The 23,141-nt window shown below is 43.4% G+C and overlaps 1 protein-coding gene across 4 annotated transcripts in view; it reads left to right on the top strand.

Moving 5' to 3' along the window:
* mthfd1l (methylenetetrahydrofolate dehydrogenase (NADP+ dependent) 1 like) overlaps positions 1–21,544 on the top strand; it is a 94,329-nt gene extending 72,785 nt beyond the window's left edge. For all 4 annotated transcript variants that reach the window (XM_024378198.2, XM_024378195.2, XM_024378197.1 and 1 more), the window contains 6 exons: positions 373–476; positions 1,589–1,766; positions 9,876–9,983; positions 10,117–10,269; positions 19,999–20,112; positions 20,944–21,544. In XM_024378198.2, coding sequence (XP_024233966.1) covers positions 373–476; positions 1,589–1,766; positions 9,876–9,983; positions 10,117–10,269; positions 19,999–20,088 — 633 coding nt within the window. In that variant the 3' untranslated portion in view covers positions 20,089–20,112; positions 20,944–21,544. The remainder of the gene's footprint in view (positions 1–372; positions 477–1,588; positions 1,767–9,875; positions 9,984–10,116; positions 10,270–19,998; positions 20,113–20,943) is intronic.
* Positions 21,545–23,141: the final 1,597 nt, after the last annotated feature.

Genomic DNA, 23,141 nt, shown 5'->3' with positions numbered 1-23,141 from the left:
GCAAATGCAATTATAACATCCTCTATTTACGCCCACTCTTGCTTTTTATCTCTTCTCTCGCTCTCTCTTGCTCTTTCTCAGTCTTTCGCACATACTGTCTTTCTCACAGACTGTGTCATATGAGCGAGAACTCCTGAGTCATTGACCAAGCTTCTCGTAAATGGTGATATCCTGTTTCGGTAGTTAGCATTTAATATTCACACTTGTGGAAATGAAAGAGATGAATGCCTGCCACTCTCTCTGCCTCACATCTAACGCCACTACACTTCTGACCTGGATGAGTTTCACTTTGAGGTTGACTATGTTTCCATTAGATTGGAATGAATCTCTCCCTCCCTCCCATCTCACTCTCTCTGTCCCTCTGTATTCTAGAACCTGAGTCTGGTGGGGAAGGGCTGCAGCAGTAACCTGAGGAAACAGATCCAGATAGCCCACCTGTTTGGAGTCCCCGTGGTCGTGGCTCTCAACGTCTTCAAGTAAGACTTCCAGTCTGTAACAGTCTGAGCAGCTGATCAGCTGTATCCTTAGCTGGCCTGGGCCTCTCTTCTCTCTCTGTCAGACCCCATATCGTGGACAGGCATGTGAATGCAGATATTAACACATGCACAGACGTATGCAGACAAAACATTTTTAGCTTTAGAATCCTTATCAGTTTGTTACAAAAATATGCAAACACATATGAGGGTCAGTGACACTCAGCTCTGCAGAGTGGTCACTAGCCGGCACGGCCATAAAGTCATAACGTCTGATTTTAAACCTTAACCATACTGTTTTCATGCATTTTTTAAAATATAAACTATTTAGATTTTGCAGCTGGCCCATTTTAGGGGAAATCCCTCCATTCTGCTTCTAGGACAAGACTCATGACAATAAATGTCAACCTGCCAGTGACACACACGTTTGTTTTACTATCCTTATGGGGACAAAACAATTGCTTCCCATTCTAAATCCTATTGTCCCTAACCGTAACATTAAAGAGATGCTTAGGGATTATGTCTCTGTGTCCAGTATGAAGGAAAGTAGTTTTGCAAGCTAATGCTAACTAGCATTAGCTCGGGTATCTGCTAGCATGCTGTCCCTTTAACCCCTAAATATCCCTTTAACCCCTAATTCTAACCCTAACCCCTAAACCTAAAATAGATGTATTTATTTGTGGGGAAATGTGAATGTTCCTTGTTTTACTATCCTTGTGAGGACTGTGAAAACACAGTAAGTGGCCCATGTCATGACTGGTGTTGTTGAGGTCTGTGGTTAGATGACTTGGTGTGTTTTACATAGTGTTAGTCTGTCAGTGTGACTGAGGTGTTTACACAGCAACTGTGGCGTGTCGGAAGCTATTAGAATGTGGCTTTGGCCTTCAGACCTCATTTAGACAAAATGGGCTGTCACATGGCCACACCACACACACTGCAAAAACATAAGGACAAAGGTCTTGTTAAGCCAACCTTAAACACTTCGAAGTTGCCATCTCATTTCAACACCTTGTTATGTGTCCCAACGACTGTCAGTCACACCATTCATTGCTCCAATCCCTACAATTGTTTCCCTGGTTTCCTCTATGGTTACCGTCTCCTTGGCTACTCCACAGGACCGACACCCAGGCTGAGATCGACCTGGTGTGCCAGATGGCCAAGGAGTCTGGGGCGTCGGATGCCGTGCCGTGTCATCACTGGGCGCGGGGTGGCCGTGGCTCAGTGGAGCTGGCCCAGGCAGTGAAGCAGGCCGGCAGTCAGCCCAGCCACTTCCAGTTCCTCTACAGCCAAGAGGTGAGAGACAGACGCCCCATTGCACTACGACATCTAGCCTCTAGTTTACACTTCTAAGCGCTAATCTGGAAGTACTGGAAAGTAAGTAAGCTAAATAGACAAACTTGTCATGTTTCTACAGACCCTTCTGGCTTGTGATATAAATGGGTGCAGGAATTTGGTTGCCATGTCCAATCATTCTAAAATGTCCCGACATAATTTATTGATCTACAACACTTAACTGACACTGTGCTTTTGTTGAGCCTGCAAGGTCGGGTCACATTTATTTCACCAGTAATGTTAGCTTTACAGTACATGGGAAGCTATGCAGGGTTGGGCTCAATTTAGATTGAAATTCCAATTCAATTCTTGAATTAACTCATGAAGTGAAGAATTTACGTTGAATTCAATTTTAATTTCAACCATCTTCAAGATATGGAATTAGACTGTTTGGATTGGAATTCATGCACATGGAGTTCAAATCATGCAGCACAAAAATGTATTTGTATATTTCCAGTATAGCTATGCTGTCTGAAATGAGTGACATGATCAGCCTGAACCCCTGAGGATTTAGAATTTGTGGAATTGTTGGGCATAATATTGAATTGGGAATGGAATTATTGGAACATTGGACTTGAGAGGAATTTAATTATCTCAGAATTCAGAGATGGACTGACCTGAAATTTGAATTGAACTAAATGTAATTTACAGAGTTGGAATTGAATTAGTGGAATAAACCCCATCTCTAGTTCACTGTGAAGCTATGGCAATGAGACACACTGCTAGCTTGTATATGTGTAAGCACTGAGTAGTGGTTAGTATTAGCGTGGTGTAGCACTGACCTGTGATATTAATTGTTTGGGGCTTGTTAAAGGGTCCTGACACACTGTCATTCCTCTGAGCCCTGTGAGAATGCTGTGGTCAGGGCCAGGGGCATAGGGGCGTGTGTTACTGTACTGTGCTACTGTATCCCATCCAGTTCCTCCCTGTGACCCTATGAACAACCCCTATACATAAAGCCTGTTGCATGTGGCGGAGTAGGTCCAAGTGGCCTTTCCTCCGACCCAGGGCAATATCCCTACTATGCCTCACAGAGGAGGTGTGAAGACAAGACTTGCCAAGAACGGGTCTGCTTTGGCCAAACCATACCAGGTGGTTACTCACATGATGAAAGAGGCGGACTGGCCATCTGCCATTTCAGGCAAATGCTAGATGGGCTGGTCCATTTATAGCCCAGTGGGCCTGTCTGACTTGGGTTTTATGCGCAAAATGATCATTCTGGCTGCTAATGGGGGCCTCAAGGGGAAAAATGGGCCGGTGTTTTAGAAATACCAGGGCTGGCTTCTGGTCCCAGTGTGCCCCTGCATGATGAGTAACCTTGCTTGAGACCTGAAGACTTGAGCTCCCCTAGTCAGTCACCTAATCATGACTCAGTTTGTCTGTGATGTGTACGCCGAGGAACTTAAAACTTACTACCCTCTCCACTACTGTCCCGTCGGTGTGGATAGGGGGGTGCTCCCTCTGCTGTTTCCTGAAGTCCACAATCATCTCCCTTGTTTTGTTGACGTTGAGTGTGAGGTTATTTTCCTGACACCACACTCCGAGGGCCCTCACCTCCTCCCTGTAGGCCATCTCGTCGTTGTTGGTAATCAAGCCTACCACTGTAGTGTCGTCCGCAAACTTGATGGTTGAGTTGGAGGCGTGCATGGCCACGCAGTCGTGGGTGAACAGGGAGTACAGGAGAGGGCTCAGAATGCACCCTTGTGGGGCCCCAGTGTTGAGGATCAGCGGGGTGGAGATGTTGTTACCTACCCTCACCACCTGGGGGCGGCACGTCAGGAAGTCCAGTACCCAGTTGCACAGGGCGGGGTTGAGACCCAGGGTCTCGAGCTTGATGACGAGTTTGGAGGGTACTATGGTGTTAAATGCTGAGCTGTCGTCGATGAACAGCATTCTCACGTAGGCATTCCTCTTGTCCAGATGGGTTAGGGCAGTGTGGTTGCGGTTGCGTCGCCTGTGGACCTATTGGGGCGGTAAGCAAATTGGAGTGGGTCTAGGGTGTCAGGTAGGTTGGAGGTGATATGGTCCTTGACTAGTCTCTCAAAGCACTTCATGATGACGGAAGTGAGTGCTATGGGGCGGTAGCCGTTTAGCTCAGTTACCTTGGCTTTCTTGGGTACAGGAACAATGGTGGCCCTCTTAAAGCATGTGGGAACAGCAGACTGGGATAAGGGTTGATTGAATATTTATTTATTTATTTTTTCACCTTTATTTAACCAGGTAGGCTAGTTGAGAACAAGTTCTCATTTACAACTGCGACCTGGCCAAGATAAAGCATAGCAGTGTGAACAGACAACACAGAGTTACACATGGAGTAAACAATTAACAAGTCAATAACACAGTAGAAAAAGAAAAAAAAGAGTCTATATACATTGTGTGCAAAAGGCATGAGGTAGGCGAATAATTACAATTTTGCAGATTAACACTGGAGTGATAAATGATCAGATGGTCATGTACAGGAAGAGATACTGGTGTGCAAAAGAGCAGAAAAGTAAATAAATATAAACAGTATGGGGATGAGGTAGGTAAATTGGGTGGGCTATTTACCGATAGACTATGTACAGCTGCAGCGATCGGTTAGCTGCTCAGATAGCAGATATGTCCATAAACACACCAGCCAGCTGGTCTGCGCATGCTCTGAGGACGCTGCTGGGTATGCCGTCTGGGCCTGCATCCTTGCGAGGGTTAACACGTTTAAATGTTTTACTCACGTCGGCTGCAGTGAAGGAGAGCCCGCAGGTTTTGGTAGCGGGCCGTGTCAGTGGCACTGTATTGTCCTCAAAGCGAGCAAAAAAGTGATTTAGTCTGACTGGGAGCAAGACTTCCTGGTCCGAGACTGGGCTGGTTTTCTTTTTGTAATCCGTGATTGACTGTAGACCCTGCCACATACCTCTTGTGTCTGAGCCGTTGAATTGCGACTCTACTTTGTCTCTATACTGACACTTAGCTTGTTCAATTGCCTTGCGGAGGGAATAGCTACACTGTTTGTATTTGGCTATGTTTCCAGTCACCTTGCCCTGGTTAAAAGCATTGGTTCGTGCTTTCAGTTTCGCACGAATGCTGCCATCAATCCACGGTTTCTGGGTTGGGAATGTTTTAATCGTTGCTGTGGGTATAACATCTTTCTAATGAACTCGCCCACCGAATCAGCGTATTCGTCAATGTTGTTGTTGTTGGACGCAATGCGGAACATATCCCAATCCTCGTGATCGAAGCAGTCTTGAAGCGTGGAATCAGATTGGTCGGACCAGTGTTGAACAGACTTGAGCACGGGAGCTTCTTGTTTTAGTTTCTGTCTGTAGGTTGAATGCAACAAAATGGAGTCATGGTCAGCTTTTCCGAAAGGAGGGCAGGGGAGGGCCGCGGAAGTTAGAATAACAATGATCCAGGGTTTTACCAGCCCTGGTAGCACAATCGATATGCTGATAGAATTTAGGGAGTCTTGTTTTCAGATTAGCCTTGTTAAAATCCCCAGATACAATGAATGCAGCCTCAGGATATGTGGTTTCCAGTTTACATAGAGTCAAATAAAGTTTGATTGTGAGGAATCTCATCCCATAGATGCTCAATTGGATTGAGATCTGGTGACTGGACAGACCACTGCAGTCAGCTGAATTCCTGGACAATCCTAGCTTTGTGCATGGGGCATTATCCTGCTGGAAAAATACATTTGCATATGGATATACTGCTACCATGAAGGGATGCACCTGATTGGCAGTGATATTCAGATATCCTGTGGCATTCAAATGTTGCTCCACTTTTATCAAGGGGCCCAATGTGTGCCATGAAAACACACCCCACACCATCACACCACCTCCAGACTGCAATGTTGACGCACGGCATGATGGATGCATGTACTCGTGGTTTTCTCCATACCCTAGTCCTCCCATCAGTGTAAAACAAACGGAACCGGGATTCATCAGACCAGGCAATGTTTTTCCTATTTCCCAGTGTTTTTCTTCCTTAGCCCACTGCAACCACAGTTTTTTGCTGAAAGAAGTGGAATTCTGTAAGGTCTTCGGCTGCCATACCCCATTTGTGCTAAGGTACGACGAGTTGTGCATTCTTTTATGGGTCTTTGGGCACCAGTGTTGTATTCGACTGTCAGTTCTTGACACACTCAAACCAGTGCGCCTGTCACCTACTACCATACCCCATTCAGAGGCACTTTAATATTTTTTCTTGCCCATTCACCCTCTGAATGGCACAGATACACAATCCATGTCTCAATTGTCTCCAGGCTTAGAAATCCTTCTTTAACCTGTCTCCTCCCCTTCATCTACACTGATTGAAGTGGATTTAACAGGGGATATCAATAAGGGATCATAGCTTTCACCTGGATTCACCTAGTCAGTTTTGTCATGGAAAGAGCAGGTGTTCCTAATGTTTTGTACACTCAGTGTATATTATAATATCGTCTTTGTTTCTCTGAATCATTGTAATGTGCTTAACCTTAAAAATCAAAACGATTCAAATCTAAAAGATAGAATTCAACCAGGGAGCACCCTTAGATCATGGAAAGGTATGCAGTTGAATCATTCCCACAGTTAATGGCAAGGCCTGCTACGCTATGAAACCACACACTATTGCAGAGACTTTGATATTACCGACCCCAACTGGTATGGTGAAAACAATGTGTGGGGAGGCCGAGGCACAGAAACTCACATTAATACCGTTGTCGGATAACACTGTTAAACAAAGAATTTATGCTATTGCTAGCAATCAAGAGGAAAGAAACTCTTGACTGAACGACTCAAACTCCCCAGCTTATGCTCTCCAAATGGCTGTTAGCTGTGAGGGTCGAGATGCTTTTTGACCAGATGGGACTCTATGGCGGGACTCTAGTTATGAATGTGTCTCCCTCTGCCATATGGACACATTTATATGATACACTGAGAGCAACTGGAGGCAAAAGAGCTGAGCACAGAACTGAGATATACCCCAGCAGATAACTACATCAAACCACAGCCACTGTTCACAAAACTATGTGGAGATATGGGATCAGAGCATGAAAATGTTCTATTTCACACTGAGGCTTGGTGGTTATCGAGGGGGAGTGTTGGAAAGATTTTTCTCATTAAGAGCGGAACTGTGTCATTCACAATGGGTTAAAAAAACAACTGACTTGGTTGACTTTCTGTGTCAGGAAAATAACAGAAAACAGCATCAGTAAGTGTCCCACATGAGTGATGACCGCTCACCTCCAATGCTTGGAAGGGCACTTTGGGACTTACTTCCCAATCCGTTGGACTGTGGTCCTGGCTCAGTTGACATGCTGGTAAGGAAAATCGAACAGCTGATCAAGCTGTCATGTGCCCGAATGCTGCGGACAACGTATTCACGGGTCACTGAGGAGTTTTGGTTCCTGACTCGAAGGGAATACTCTGCTCTCTCCCTCTGAGCATTAATGCCGCTTTCAAAACAACTGGGAAATTTCCGACTTCCGACTGCAGTGCGTTCAAGACAACTGGGAAATCTGAAAGAAATGTTTAACTGTTATCCAACTCTGAATTCCAAATCGGGAACTCTGGCCTCTTTCCGACTTTCCAATCTAAAGATCACTGACGTCATAACTTGACCACCTATTTTTCAGAGTTCCCAGTTGTCTTGAAAGCACCATAAAGATCATGGTAGACTACCCTTCGCCAGCTCATATCTGTGTGAAGCTGGATCCAGTGCTTGTCTGCATTAAAACCAAATATAGATCAGAGTTGGATCTGACACTCAGATATGTGGTGCGTACAGTCGAACACGCCCCCCTTTTTGGTACACAGCATGACCAAAAGTATGTGGACACTTGCTCGTCAAACATCTCATTCCAAAATCTTGGGCATTAATATGGAGTTGGTCCTCCCTTTGTTGCTATAACAGCCTCCACCCTTCTGGGGAAACTTTCCACTAGATGTTGGAACATTGCTGCTGGGACTTGCTTCCATTCTGCCACAAAAGCATTAGCCAGGTAGGGCACTGATGTTGGGCGGTTAGGTCTGGCTTGCAGTCTGCATTCCAATTCTTCCCAAAGGTGTTCGATGGGGTTGCGGTCAGAGCTCTGTGCAGGCCAGTCAAGTTCTTTCACATCGATTTCAACAAACCATTTCTGTATGGACCTTGATTTGTGCAAGGAGGCATTATCATGCTGAAACAGGAAAGGGCCTTCCCCAAACTTGCCACAAAGTTGGAAGCACAGAATCGTCTAGAATTTCATTGTCGGCTGTAGCACTCAGATTTCCCTTAACTGGAACTAAGGGGCCTATTCTGAACCATGAAGAACAGCCCTGGACCATTATTCCTCCTCCACCTAACTGGAGGTGGAGAGAAGATAGGCACATAATTGTCTTTATCTGTTTTGGAGGGCAAGGGTTGATTGTTAGTCAGGTAATCTAATTTCAAAATAAAAAACAGAGTATCTTTCACTGCACTATTTCTGTCCCTCCTTAAATTGCATGTGGTACATTTTGACTTGACCACAAACTCTCTTGTTGTTTCTGAATTTATCACGTTAGACAGTTTGGTTAGAGACAGTTTGCCCTGTTCTGTGAAGGGAGTAGTACACAGCGCTGTACGAGATCTTCAGTTTCTTGGCAATTTCTCGCATGGAATAGCCTTAATTTCTCACAACAAGAATAGACTGACGAGTTTCAGAAGAAAGTCCTTTGTTTTTAGCCATTTTGAGCCTGTAATCGAACCCACAAATCCTAATGCTCCAGATACTCAACTAGTCTAAAGGCCAGTTTTATTGCTTCTTTAATCAGAACAACAGTTTTCAACTCTGCTAACATAATTGCAAAAGGTGAATTAACCTTTTTAAAATAATAAACTTGGATTAGCTAACACAACGTACCATTGGAACACAGGAGTGATGGTTGCTGATAATGGGCCTATGTAGATATTCCATATTTAAAAATGGTTTCCAGCTACAATAGGCATTTCCAACATTAACAATGTCTACACTGTATTTCTGATCAATTTTATGTTATTTTAATGGACTAAAAATGTGCTTTTCTTTGGTTACTTTGGTCCCAGCTCTCTGCAGGTCATTCACTAGGTCCCCCCGTGTAGTTCTGGGATTTTTGCTCACTGTTCATGTGATCATTTTGACCCCTCGGGGTGAGATCTTGCGTGGAGCCCCAGATCGAGGGAGATTATCAGTGGTCTTGTATGTCTTCCATTTCCTAATAATTGCTCCCACAGTTGATTTCTTCAAACCAAGCTGATTACCTATTGCAGATTCAGTCTTTCCAGCCTGGTACAGGTCTACAATTTTGTTTCTGGTGTCCTTTGACAGCTCTTTGGTCTTGGTCATAGTGGAGTTTGGAGTGTGATTGTTTGAGGTTGTGGACAGGTGTCTTTTATACTGATAACAAGTTCAAACAGGTGCCATTAATACAGGTAACGAGTGGAGGACAGAGGAGCTTCTTAAAGAAGTAGTTACAGGTCTGTGAGAGCCAGAAATCTTGCTTGTTTGTAGGTGACCAAATACTTTTTTTCCACCATAATTTGCAAATAAATTCATTATAAATCCTACAATGTGATTTTCTGGATTTTTTTTCTTCATTTTGTCTGTCATAGTTGAAGTGTACCTATGATGAAAATTACAGGCCTCATCTTTTTAAGTGGGAGAACTTGCACAATTGGTGTCTGACTAAATACTTTTTTGCCCCACTGTATGTGTATCTGTGCTACGTGCGTGAAACGCCCCCATGCCTCAATGTCCCATGTTTGAGTTCCTGTCTTTGGGAGCCCATCCAAAATCGGAGGAAAAAACATCAGCTGGTTTGAGTTAGTGAGTTTGGAATGTGACTTTGTTTAACTGATCCTATTATAGAGACCATGCAGGGTTGTGTGTGCCTGTGTTTGCAACAACTAAGAGCTTTGAAGAGTGAGGCTCAACTTCTTCTCTGCTGGTTTGGTGCCCTGGCTACCACGCTGTAACAGTGTTAAGCGAACCTGTGCACATGCGTAGACACTGTGTGAGAGCAAAGTCCTTAAGGTTTTAGTTCCTTTTGAGACTAAACGTCTATTCCCCATAGGTCCCGGCTGAATACTGTCCTATGTCTTCTGTCCTCCCAGACCCCCATAGTGGAGAAGATTAGGATGATAGCCCAGAAGGTGTACGGGGCTGATGACATCGAGCTGTCTCCAGAGGCCCAGGCCAAGATAGACTATTACAACCAGCAGGTAAGGTCACCATACCATACTACACATGATCTATTGAAGCTTTTACATAGTCACTTTCTCATGCACCAACACGCACACGTACACACACTGAATGAATTGTTGTCTAATTATGTTCATGTGCTCCTGCCCGCAGGGTTACGGGAAGCTTCCAATCTGCATGGCCAAGACCCACCTGTCCCTGTCACACATGCCTGAGAAGAAGGGCACGCCCACTGGCTTCACCCTGCCAATCAGAGACATCCGCGCCAGCATTGGGGCAGGATTCATCTACCCATTGGTGGGAACGGTGAGTGGTCTGGATTCTGGAAACACAGAGACTTAGTCTCCATAGGGATTTAAGGCCAGGTTAAGCCATTTTTATACATGAACACGGTCTCAGTGACCCACTTTTGGTTCTCAATGTGTCTCATGTGGTAGAGACGGGAGAGAGTCGCAGTGTGTATGAAGTGAATATGTCTGTGACTATTCTTTTGTGTGTGTGTGTGTGTGGTTTTCTTTAGTGTCCCTTATGTGTTTTTGACCCTGCCCAGCTGTGCCTCCAGAGGTGTAGTCCCTCTAACCATAGTTCTGGCGCCAGAAATGCCAGGAATTTCTCTTAACAATGTGTGTGTGTGACTTACTCTTACATTGCTGCTCTGAGGAATTCAAGAACATACGCTTAAAAATAAATAAATATGTAATTCCCTCTCGTACAGTTCTCAGTTCAAACATTGGTCAGTTAGGGGCCTCCCGAGTGGCGCAGCAGTCTAAAGCACTGCGATGCGGCGTCACTACAGACCTGGGTTCGATCCCAGGCTGTGTCGCAACCGGGAGACTAATGAGGCAGCGCACAATTAGCCCAGCGTCATCCGATTTAGGGGAGGGTTTGGCTGGCCGGGATGTCCTTGTCCCATCGAGCTCTAGCGACTCCTTGTGGCGGGCCGGCCGCATGCACACTGACTTCGGTCTTCAGTTGTATGGTGTTTCCTCCGACACATTGGTGCGGCTGGCTTACGGGTTAAGCGAGCAGTGTGTCAATCAAGCAATGTGTCGAGAAGCAGTACGACTTGGCAGGGTCTTTTTTTCGGAGGACGCATGGCTCTCGACCTTCACACCTCCCGAGTCTGTACGGGAGTTTCAGCGATGTAACTACCAATTTGATATCACGAAATTGGGGAGAAAAGGGGGTCAAAAGAAAAATATATATATACATTAGTCAGTTAAATCTTTCATCCGAAGCTCTGCTCTCATTCCTTTCGACCCTGAACACTCTCTGTCATTAAGGAAGTTGCTAGACTTCCTTAGCTGCCCACTGAAAGTCTTATCGCATACGCAGACACACTGGGCTTCCGTGTGTGTCTATCTATTATCCTCTACTCTCCTTTGGATGTTCCTCTTCTGAACTGGACTTAACCCCAGACCTTACAGATAACCCCTGTGCTGGGTTGGGCATGATGGGCTTGGCTGGATGTTGGCAGTTGTTGGTCATACAGGAAGTTGGTCCCCCACTGTTTCCCCAGCATGCTGGGTAGGGGGCGGCCGCCGGTCGGTAGGACGTCTATCCAGCCACCCGCCTCCACCGCTTTGATCTGCTAGGGCCTGTGTAGCCATCACGACCCTTGAACTATGACTCCTGACCTCGGACGGAATTTACTAGCAGCTCCTTGAACTTTTTCGTCTGGCCCATAGTCTCCTCCTGGCGTCTGATTAGATCCATGTCTAAAGGGCTAGCAGATTAGTTCCTGTAATGTACTGTCTTTTAGTTTGGTGAACTTGACCTTTTATTCATTTTATTAAATTGATGTCTGAATTCATTGAAGTGTTTTGATCCCAATAAGTAGCTTTAGACTACTGTGTAAGGCAAGTGAACGTTACGGCAGCCATCTATACATTTGGGTGTGTATCCTGTAGGTTTTCTTAACACGTGCCAGAGTGTTGATCTGACACGTGAGTGTTTTTGATGTTTGTTTGTACAATATGCTTGTGTATTAGCTAGTTACTTGAGAGAATGTTTTGTCTGGGAGATGGGTTGCTTTCGCTGCACCTGCCTTTGTGAGCACGAGACCCAATGTAAGCAGTGAAGCAGGGATGGCACACAGTTTAATTAGCACTGTTGTGGTTGTCATGTCAGTTTTGTGTCACCCTGACCTCAGGGTCATCTCGCTCTCTCTCGCAGGTGGAGAGATTTGACCAACTGAAGGCCCCGCGGGAGTAAAGAGGGGGAGGGGGAGGGGCAAGTGAAGGCCTTAGTTGGGTGAGGAACCAGGAAGGGGCTGATGTCATTTCCCAGATATGTGAGGGAGGGGTCACAGGGAAAACAATAGGTCTCTGTGGAATCCATATCCCATTAGAGCAGAGGTGTCCAACCAGGGACTTTTAATACATACAGTACCAGTCAAAAGTTTGGACACACCTACTCATTCAAAGGTTTTTCTTAATTTGTTACTGTTTTCTACATTGTAAAATAATAGTGAAGACATCAAAACTATGAAATAAGCAAAAAAAGTGTTAAACAAATCAAAATCTATTTGATTCTTCAAAGTAGCCACCCTTTGCCTTGATGACAGCTTTGCACACTCTTGGCATTCTCTCAACCAGCTTCATGGGGTAGTCACCTGGAATGCATTTCAATTAACAGGTGTGCCTTTTTAAAAGTTAATTTGTGGAATGTCTTTCCTTAATGTTTTTGAGCCAATCAGTTGTGTTGTGACAAGGTAGGGGTGGTGTACAGAAGATAGCCCTATTTGGTAAAAGACCACGTCCATGTTATATATGGCAAGAACAGCTCAAATAAGCAAAGAGAAATTACAGTCCATCATTACTTTAAGACATGAAGGTCTCCTCTTTATCAAGCACTGAACAGCTGGAGTTTATAGATCCTGTTCACTTGTCCAGCTGTGCCTCTGTCACCTAGAGGTTATATTTAGAGAGAGTTGAAAGTAGCTATACGCAACACACAACTTTTGACCAGGAATTCCAAGCTCTGTTTTGATTTGTGTAGTCCTGACAATTCCAATATTGTAGAGATGTCAAAGGAGTGTAATCCATGAAATATATAGGTTTCTAATCTACAGGTTCTGTCTGTGAACTCCCAATGCACTCGCGATGACGTCCCAATCAAATGTGAAACTGTTGAAAATGTTAAGTACACCATAAACTAATATGCACACCAGCCTAAAGCCTCACATCTTATAATTTAAGCTTTTTGTTACAATTCCCCCCATGAGAAAGGCAGTGCGTCTGTGGGTTGTCAAAACTCCTGTAGCACTTCCCTGGCTGAGGTCAGAATAGGAGAGAATGGACTTTTTTGGTCTCCCGAGTGGCGAAGCGGTCTAAGGCACTGCATCTCAGTGCTTGAGGCGTCACTACAGACACCCTGGTTTGATTCCAGGCTGTACCACAACCCAGCCGTGATTGGGAGTCCCATAGGGCGGCACGCAATTGGCCCAGTGTCGTCTGGGTTTGGCCAGTGAAGGCCGTCATTGTAAATAAAATGTGTTCTTAACTAACTTGCCTAGTTAAATAAATGTTGCAGTTAAGTTGTGCTATTCGCCCCTTAGCTCCTTAAAGAGACCCCTACTTGCAGCAGGATGTGGTGCGACGGGTCATATTTACCACTGTGAACTTCTCACTTAAGGAAGCTCACACAGGTCAGAGTTCAAAGCTGCCCCCACTCATCTCTTTATTTATTTGCACCAAAGAAAACAAGTGATAGACAACAATACACATAAAAACTCATTCAAACAAAATAACAGTGTTGCAGGTTGGAAGCTCAAGGGCTGATATGAGAACCACACCACAAAATAACAGTGTTGCAGGTTGGAAGCTCAAGGGCTGATATGAGAACCACACCACAAAATAACAGTGTTGCAGGTTGGAAGCTCAAGGGCTGATATGAAAACCATACCACAAAATAACAGTGTTGCAGGTTGGAAGCTCAAGGGCTGATATGAAAACCATACCACAAAATAACAGTGTTGCAGGTTGGAAGCTCAAGGGCTGATATGAAAACCACACCACAAAATAACAGTGTTGCAGGTTGGAAGCTCAAGGGCTGATATGAAAACCACACCACAAAATAACAGTGTTGCAGGTTGGAAGCTCAAGGGCTGACATGAAAACCATACCACAAAATAACAGTGTTGCAGGTTGGAAGCTCAAGGGCTGACATGAAAACCACACCACAAAATAACAGTGTTGCAGGTTGGAAGCTCAAGGGCTGATATGAAAACCACACCACAAAATAACAGTGTTGCAGGTTGGAAGCTCAAGGGCTGACATGAAAACCACACCACAAAATAACAGTGTTGCAGGTTGGAAGCTCAAGGGCTGACATGAAAACCACACCACAAAATAACTATATACAATACATAAGTACAAAAATAAAAAAGGTTTGTTAAAACATAACAAATACCTGCTAATTATAAATTAATTTGATCAGTAATCACAATTTTTTTTAATATTTGTTTTGTTTAAATGTGAGTGTGTGAGAGTTAGGCAATGTGGAGGAGATTACTGAGTAGTTTGGTTCATCAGGCGGACTCCCATTCTTCACTTGAAGTTAGTGCTCTTCTGACTGACGGGCCTAACACACGCTGGCCTATCTGTTTACAAAGCATCTCTGAGTCATTCAGATGTCGATCCACACTCACACAGACAGACAGAGTACCATTTGTTTCACCTCCAAATCATATTAGCCATTATGGGTGGACACTGTCTCCACCATGATGAATTATCACCAGTCTCTGCGAGGAAAAGTAGATATGACTGGCTGAGGCCAGCCAGATTCATGGACTTGGTTAATTTAGAGATGAGAGAGAAGCCGCGTCAAGATTAGTCACTGTGGTAGGAAGAGTAAAATCAATTGTGGGTTTTTGTGGTATTTCGTAGTATTCCGAGTTAAGAGCCCCCAACTCCTCTCCAGTGCATTGGAGGGGTGTTACGCAGTGATAGAATAAGTGCTACATTGTCAGCCCCAGGGTTTTCCCAGACAATGGCGCATTGTTTGGGAATAATGGAGGGAATTTCTTGGCAGAGCCAGGATTCCATCTTTAGCCACAGAGCGTCCGTGTTTTGCGTGTTCCGACAAGTTCCCCGGCTGCCTCAGGAGTATGGGACCAAAGGAGAACAGCACACCTATTGTCACTACCTGAACCATATCTTCTCCATCAACCTCTTCTACCTTCCCTCCTCTCTGACAGTTCATTATTTTAGTCCTGCTTTAACTCTGCTGACAGGACTGTTTATGACCTCTTCTGTCATTTGTAATGGCAGTGTTATGTAGCCACTATGATGCAGGTTCACATTAAGTGTTATCATCGTTTTTTATTTACTATGAAGTGTTAATTAAGGATCTGATCCTTTTCAATTTTCTCCTAAAATGACATTCCCAAATCAAACTGCCTGTAGCTTAGTCCCTGAAGCAAGGATATGCATATTCTTGATACCATTTGAAAGCAAACACTTTGAAGTTTGTGGAAATGTGAAATTAATGTAGGAGAATTTATTTTTATTTTACCCTTATTTTACCAGGTAAGTTGACTGAACACATTCTCATTTACAGCAACAACCTGGGAAATAGTTACAGGGGAGAGGAGGGGGGAAGAATGAACCAATTGTTAACTGGGGATGATATAACACATTAAATCTGATAAAATATAATACAAACAGAGGTTCAAACTGTAGAACCCAGTTCCTACATTTGAATATAAAAATGGATTTTATCAAACAAAACTATGCTACATTTTATCTCTGGGACCCTCAGGATGACAAATAAAGGGAAGATTACTGAATGTAAGTACATTATTTACCTTCAGAGATTAATGTATCAAACCAGTTGCTGTAACAATAGCATGGTATTTTTTCACTGTAACAGCTACAGTAAATTGGGGAGTGCAGTTAGATTAACAATAATTTAAGCTTTCTAATTATATAAGACATGTCTATGTCTTGGAAAGTTTGCTGTTACTTTACTTACGCTAATGTGACTAGAATGACATTGTATGTTAGCAACAACCATCCCGGTATAGGGACACCGATCCTACGGATCCTTAAGAGGTTTTTAATACCGAGTAGTCACTAGGGACTACTAAATTACAGTGGTAGTCACAGGTGCATTACACATGTAGATGCAAAATAAAAGAGGACAAGTGTCTCCCAAGTCCAAAATTGTAACAAATTGGTTGTTTTGGATAAATAAACCATTCTCCATATTGGAGAGATGATCATTCTTTCCGGGGTGTTTTCAGAGCAAGTCCTATTGACCATAGGCAGACTTGTGACTGTCTTTTCACATGTCCTCCTCTTCATGTCCATGATTTCATTATGCGTAATTCCCCTGCCTCACGCCAGAATAACATTTAAGCAGTCAGTTGATTTTAATTTACTCTACCTCAGGATATCCTCCTAGGCTCTCAATCTTCTCTCTGTTAAGCCCCACCCCCAGTCAAATTGAGCTGTTTAAAGTTCTTCGTCCTCTGTGACACTAGCTGCTCCAATCCAAAACTGCTGCAGTGCCCGTTTGCCCTAATGACTCACCTGAGGTCTGATTGAACTAGATGCTCAGTCCCTTAGTTTCTGTAATTCCGTGTCAAAAAGTGTAGAGAGAAGACGTTTGGAATGGAGCCGCACATGTTATTGCAGAAGGAGTGTATTCTCTTCCGTTAGTGAGAGGAACGCTCTGTTCTACTGGGCAGTTAGTTGTCTTCTCCTCGCCTGTCTCATACTCCCAGTCATACCCTCATTTGGACTCTTTCCTTGAGGGTCCCAGGGTAGGTCTCTGATTGTGTGTCCTTCCACTATGTAGACAACAACCTAGATACTGTAATGTTAAGGAATATTCAAGGGGCAATGTGTTCTATGGAAAATAATGTACAATGTGGAAGGTGTGGCATTAACCTTCCACGGCGTTGCATAATCTTCCAGAAAACGCATAAAGTTCCCGAGTTGATTATCCCGCTTATACCAATGCTATATTTGTGGCTAAGAAATGTGTTCCTTTGACGTCAGAAATGTGTTCAACATCCACTGAAGTAGCTAGCAAGTTTACTAGGTAGCTACAATAGTTGCCTTGGTAACCAAACAGACTTGCTAGCTTAGCTAACCAAACCATCAGTCCTCCTACAGTAGCTTGCTATTATGAAAATCGAATTCAACTATGCCAATAATGTTTTCAATTCGACTTTTGCTTTAAAAAGCAGCTCAGATATAGAACATGTAAAAATGTACTTCATTGCCGTTGAATTATACCGTGCATTATTTAAGCAAAAGGCACGAGGGGGTGTGGTATATGGCCAATGTACCACAGCTAAGGGATATTCTTATGCAGGACACAACGTGGAGTGCCTGGATACAGCCCTTAGCCGTAGTATATTGGCCATATACCACAAACACCCGAGGTGCCTCATTTGCTATTATAAACTGGTTACCAGTGTAATTAGAGCAGTAAAAATATATTTTTGGAATATGGTCTGATATACCACGGCTGTCAGCCGATCATCATTCAGGGCTTGAACCACCCAGTTGATAATGAATTATATTTTGTAGCAAGCTGAATTATCTAACGTCATTGGCAGATATTTTTCTTATTTTTTACCTAAAAAAGCCTTTGTACAAGTAATTTATCTTATTTCAAGACATTTTTTCAAGATAATTGACCTTATTATGACGATTAAATTACTTGTATTAAGCCTTTTTTAGGTTAAAAATAAGAAGGGAAAAATGATCTGCCTTTTTTTGGGGTATGGAAAAAAACTAGGAATTATCACTCAATTTAAGATATTTAGGCTTGCTTAGAATGAACTATTTGCAGTGCAGTTCTACAGTTTCCTAGGGAAAGGGTGTTTCGCTGCCAGAGGATTTTGACCAGATTTGGTGGAAACCTTGTGTCAGCTTTGTAACTGTAGCCATTTTGTGCCTGGACCATGATCTCCCACCTTTCCCTCCTCTATTTTTCAGGCTGGTCTAGTTTGGTTGGTTTACTTGGAATTTAAATGTGATTTTCTTTCAACACTCACATCGGGACAAAGAACAGAACCATTGACCGCTGGAAAGACACCACAGTCCTTATGATGGAAAGACACCACAGTCCTTATGATGGAAAGACACCACAGTCCTCAACCCATTTGGCAATCACTCTCTGAGTCACATAGATGGGAGTGTAGAAGTAATAGGGAAGCCCCTACCTTCATTGTGATTTGATCTCCAGCAGACTGAATTAAATGAGTTTGGATTATAGTAATTCAACATCAGATCAGTTATTTCATTATAGAAAATATTTTCCAAACCTTATATCCCACTCTTCATGAGTTACCATTGAGCAACTGTGTTGTGGTGTTATGAATATGCAGAAGCATTATGCAGTTAACACACAATCTTGTCATTTATAGCAGCTAGAGTTTTTATGGTTGGTCTGGGAGAGGTTTTATTTAAAATTCTATGTGTGCTAAATACCAATGACCATATAGGCCTGTAACTTTTCCTCTTGATTGGATTTATTAGGATCTCATTAGGGAAAGGGGGATACCTAGTCATTTGTACAACTGAATGCATTTAGCTGAAATGTGTCTTCCGCATTTAACCCAACCCCTCTGAATCAGAGAGGTGTGGAGGGCTGCCTTAATCAGCATCCATGTCTTCGTTAACCGACGCCAATGGTGACAGCTAGTCTTACTGGGGTCAGCTCTTGGAGCTGAAAGATGATTGGCTGAATGAAAAATACTTCCGGTGTTGTCACGTTCTAGCCTAACTCGAGGCTCAACTGTAGGGCCAACTTAGATAGTCAGTAATAGTTACGTAGGAATGTAATTTGGGGCTAAGTTGTATATTTAGTGTCGTTTAAGGCTCTTGTTAATTTGACTTGACCTGTTAAGTGAATTTGTTGAAGTCTAGTTTGTTTCACCACGTAACTTCAGTGTGAAACTGCAGATTAAAGATTTTCTGAGTTTTGTCCATCGCTACAGATGAATGTATGAGTCTTTTATGAAGAGAAAGCTGCGATAGCTACTGGAATAGGTTAATCAAATCGTCCTGAGATAGGACTATCTGTACTTTGACTGTAGTGGATCACAGACAGTAAAACAGTAGTCCTGTTATTTGTTAGAGAATCTACAAGAGACATCTCTATTCCGGGAAAATGGCTGTTCACATGGTTCATCTGGACTGTAAAGACCAAGTCTGGACTAATCATTCTAGTTTATCCTCCTTTCCAACAACCTCTCCCTTGTCTTCCTCTCCATTCTGCTCATCAATAACTGTCATCCCAACACACATGACCTGATCCATAGCATCTCAACAGAGTTCTAATGACACATGCATGACTCCCAAATAGGGTTGCAAAAACTTTCAATAAATTCCCTGGTTTTCCAGAAATCCTGGTTGGTGGATTCTGGATTTCCTACTGTTTCCCTCCTGATTACGGGAATCATCCAACTGGGATTTCGGGAATATTGGGGAATGTATTGAATGTTCCCAGAATTTTGTAAGCCTACTCCCAATCAATAGTGCTTTGGTCGCTTGAATTGGTCAAGTCAGCTGGCTGTCCCTGTTGGCTATGGTCGTTGTCCAATCAACTCCTTTTTTCTCTCACTGAGCCCCGCCCCATCTGACCTTAGTCTCCCATTAACTTAAATTTAGTTTAGTTATTTTTCTTAATCTCCTGTCAAAATGACATTAAAATGTTATTGGCTCTCATGCGTCACTGCTGGTTAAGTTATTAGAAATGCAGCTCTCTGAGCTAGAAGAATACACTACAGTAAAAACCAGAGGCTGCTCTACTCAGGGCGGTCTTATAGACTCCTTTTAGTGTTTGTAAATCGCTGTTAAACCTTTGAATATTTCCTGTTATTTTCAATAATTTAATGTATAAAATGTATGTAAACTCATGAATCGAAGACTCAATTGGAAACTGAATTCAAATTGAATCAACTCAAAAGGAAAGCAAGTAATTGTACCTGCTTTCACAAGTGATTGCTCAATGCAATGCACAGATGACTAACTTGCTCTTTCTCCTCACTCTCCCCCTCCCTCTCCCCCTCAGATGAGTACTATGCCAGGCCTGCCCACGCGACCCTGTTTCTATGACATCGACCTCGACCCAGTTACAGAGGAGATCACTGGGCTCTTCTGAGCATGCTTCAGAACAATCACCCAGGTAAAATAGTATTCCATTCAAACCATTATGACCCCGTTTTTATTTCCATATTATATGTAGCTGAAAATGCTGGTCATATTCATTTTTGACATGTAAATCGATCACACGTTTTGGACAAGTCCCAGATATAGATGTTGCTGTATAGCACGCCATTCATCTTATTCTGATGAGTTTAAGTAACGTTATTGTTGGCATTTAGATTTTACCCAATGGTGCCTAAAACACTTTTACTGAAATGAGAGGCTCAGAGGTGTAGCTGTTGCCAAGGTTAAGGGCTGTGGCTGTCGCAAACAATGTCTTTACAGTTCTAGTAAGCCAGATGGAGAAATGATTATCTTAGCTACATATGAATCAGCCTGTGTATCTGTGTTGTTTGCACTGCCACAGTAAGCAACAGTCTCGTTATATCCCGTCAGACAACACTGCTACATTTTCCCTGGAAATTCAGTTGTGAACCAGTTTGTAAATGCTTATGTAGTCTATCTGCCACATACCATGTAGGGTAGGAACCTGATGATGTCTATGAAACTGAATTCATGTGTTGTTGTAGAGAAAGGTGCCGTGCAGGGTAGGAACCTGATGTTTATTTAACAGAATTCATGTGTAGCACTCATACACTCATTGTCCTTCCTCTGAGTGGCTCACTTGGTCTAGACGGTGTGTGTGTGTGTGTGTGTTAAATATTGCCTCAGCGTCAATACACAGTACTCCTCTGGATATTTTCACTCAGTGTTATTCCCTATTCACTCAGCACCAAGGCTATGGCCCTAGATTTAGAGATGCACTCAGTCAGTCACTCTCTTCTCCAACGTTCTGATTTTCTCTCCTCAGGCTCTGTGAAAGACCCTCCTGCCCTGTAGGGAGCATGGCGAGGAGGAAGAGCCCTACACCCTCCATGGAAGATGCTTAACCCTTCTAATGGCACTTCCTACCTACAGGGTTCCACAACGCCACTGCAAAGGCTGGGGTCACTCTTTTGCACATCAACAATATTAAACCAAACAAGGCCTAACCATGCTGTATTTCTGTTAACTGTAACCCCTTAAAAATTAGGGAAAAGATTGAGTTACTTTTTAAATTTGTTTACCGAGATGAACTACTATAATATCTCATGTCATGGTGCTGGTTTTATTGTTTTCATTTTTCTTAACGCGGCTTAATATGCTTTTATTTAGTGTAATGCAGTACAAGTGCTCATGTATTTATGCACTAAATTCATGTTGTTTTAAATGTGGTTATCTAGCCTCGTCTAACATTTCTTAATCCACTACATCCTGCTAAATGTCACAGGGTGGCTGTTACACAGTTTGGTTACTAGCTGACGCTCTACTTCTACTTAATGCTGTTTAATTAGATGGATTATGGAAAACCATGGTTTTCTACCATATAACAACTGTGCCTTTTTAAAATAAACTATTTTATTTACTCTACAGTTCTGTTGTCTTATTTTATTTTTTTGTCTTGTTCACACCCATCAGGTGAGGAGAGAACATTCCATCTGCTGTTTGGACACAGACCTCTTCCTGTTATCGCAGGGCTCTGTCAGGAGCTCTCCAAAGCAAGCACAATGGCTATTTTTGGTCTGGGTTAAAAATGTACATATGCAGAACAGCTGAATACACTCACTCAATCACGCACACAGTCAAGTGTACTCACTAATACATGCACATGAACCTAGACATCTGCAAACAATCAAGCACAACAATACCAGAATGCGTAACAACAAATTTACTCACACATATTTAGAGTTTAGCCCTCGATGGTCCTGAAATCCAGGCCTCAGAGCCGGCCCCCTCACAGGTCCTGAGAATGTCAGCTCCGCCTGTCAGGATCTGATGTTTGTGTTGCTACGTGGTTCCTGTGTACATGTGTGCTTTTGTCGTAGCTGGCATTCCACACCTGCTAGGTCTGTTATTGCCTCTGTTCTCTGGGGTTTCTCTAAGTACAGTGTGTGTGTGTTCCACTGTCAGAGGGAAAAGAATGCACTCATTCATACTGAGGGGGCTGTAATTGTGTGTGTGTGTGTGTGTGTGTGCATAAGTACATGTACTGCTGGACTTAACCTCTTTGTTTTGGGGTGATGACAAATTCAAGAGCTTTAAATCATAATCCATCTCTGTCATAGGATTAAATTGCACTGGTTAGTCTGAGTCTTGTCAAATTGGGTTTGTTTATGCATAGTGTTAATCCTGAGTGAGTCCAATTTGATTGCGATAACTTGTCATTTATGTGATCAAATAAAACAACTTCTCCCAAGTTACATACAGGTAGATACTGCGCTATGACTGAGTGTTCCGTGTTTAGTTTCAGTTTAATTTTAGTACCAAGGACAGGTCCTACATATTTCTTAATGTATCCTTAAGGATCAGTACTACTTACAGGTGTGTGTGGATCAAGAAGCTTAACTATCTGACAAACTGTATGTAGCCTATTTGACCCATGTTGGGTTTACATAGGTTTGTCCTGGTTTTTCACTGCCCTTACAGCCTAATGACAGGATCACCTGGGCCAATTAGGGTGTGTTTTGCCCCATGAAGTTGTGTACGTGGCATCCCTGCTGTACCCATCCCATACGGCAGGCTACGTTCCTTAGCTAGCTCTAACTGGCTCAGTCAGAAACAGGCTAGAGTCACCACCACTCTCACACCCACCAGTGTAAAAAAAGTTCACTCTAAATTGTCATTAGAAGCTCACTACATTCTTCCCCACAACACATTCTAGCTACCCCCTTTACCTACCCTGGCCAAACACACTCACCCCCATCTTCCCTGTCTACCAACATACCCCACTTCCCAGCCCAATTTCCACCTCTCGTCCCCCTGTCTTAGTTCACTGACCCCCTCTTTCCTCCCATGCTTTTGTCCACTCAGTGCCTCGCTCTCCCTTGTCCTAACCATATCACCCCTTTCTCCCCCCTGTCCAATCCCATTCACGTCTATCATCCCTGTTGATGCCCACTCACCCTCTCTACCTTCCCCTGTCGTGGCCCCTTCACCCCCCTCCTGTAACAGGGTAGCAGGGTGCTGAGT

Source organism: Oncorhynchus tshawytscha, linkage group LG18, assembly GCF_018296145.1.
Source record: "Oncorhynchus tshawytscha isolate Ot180627B linkage group LG18, Otsh_v2.0, whole genome shotgun sequence".
Lineage (NCBI taxonomy): Eukaryota > Metazoa > Chordata > Actinopteri > Salmoniformes > Salmonidae > Oncorhynchus > Oncorhynchus tshawytscha.
The sequence above is the reverse complement of the archived record's forward strand: the minus strand, read 5'-3'. Positions and strand labels throughout refer to the sequence as shown.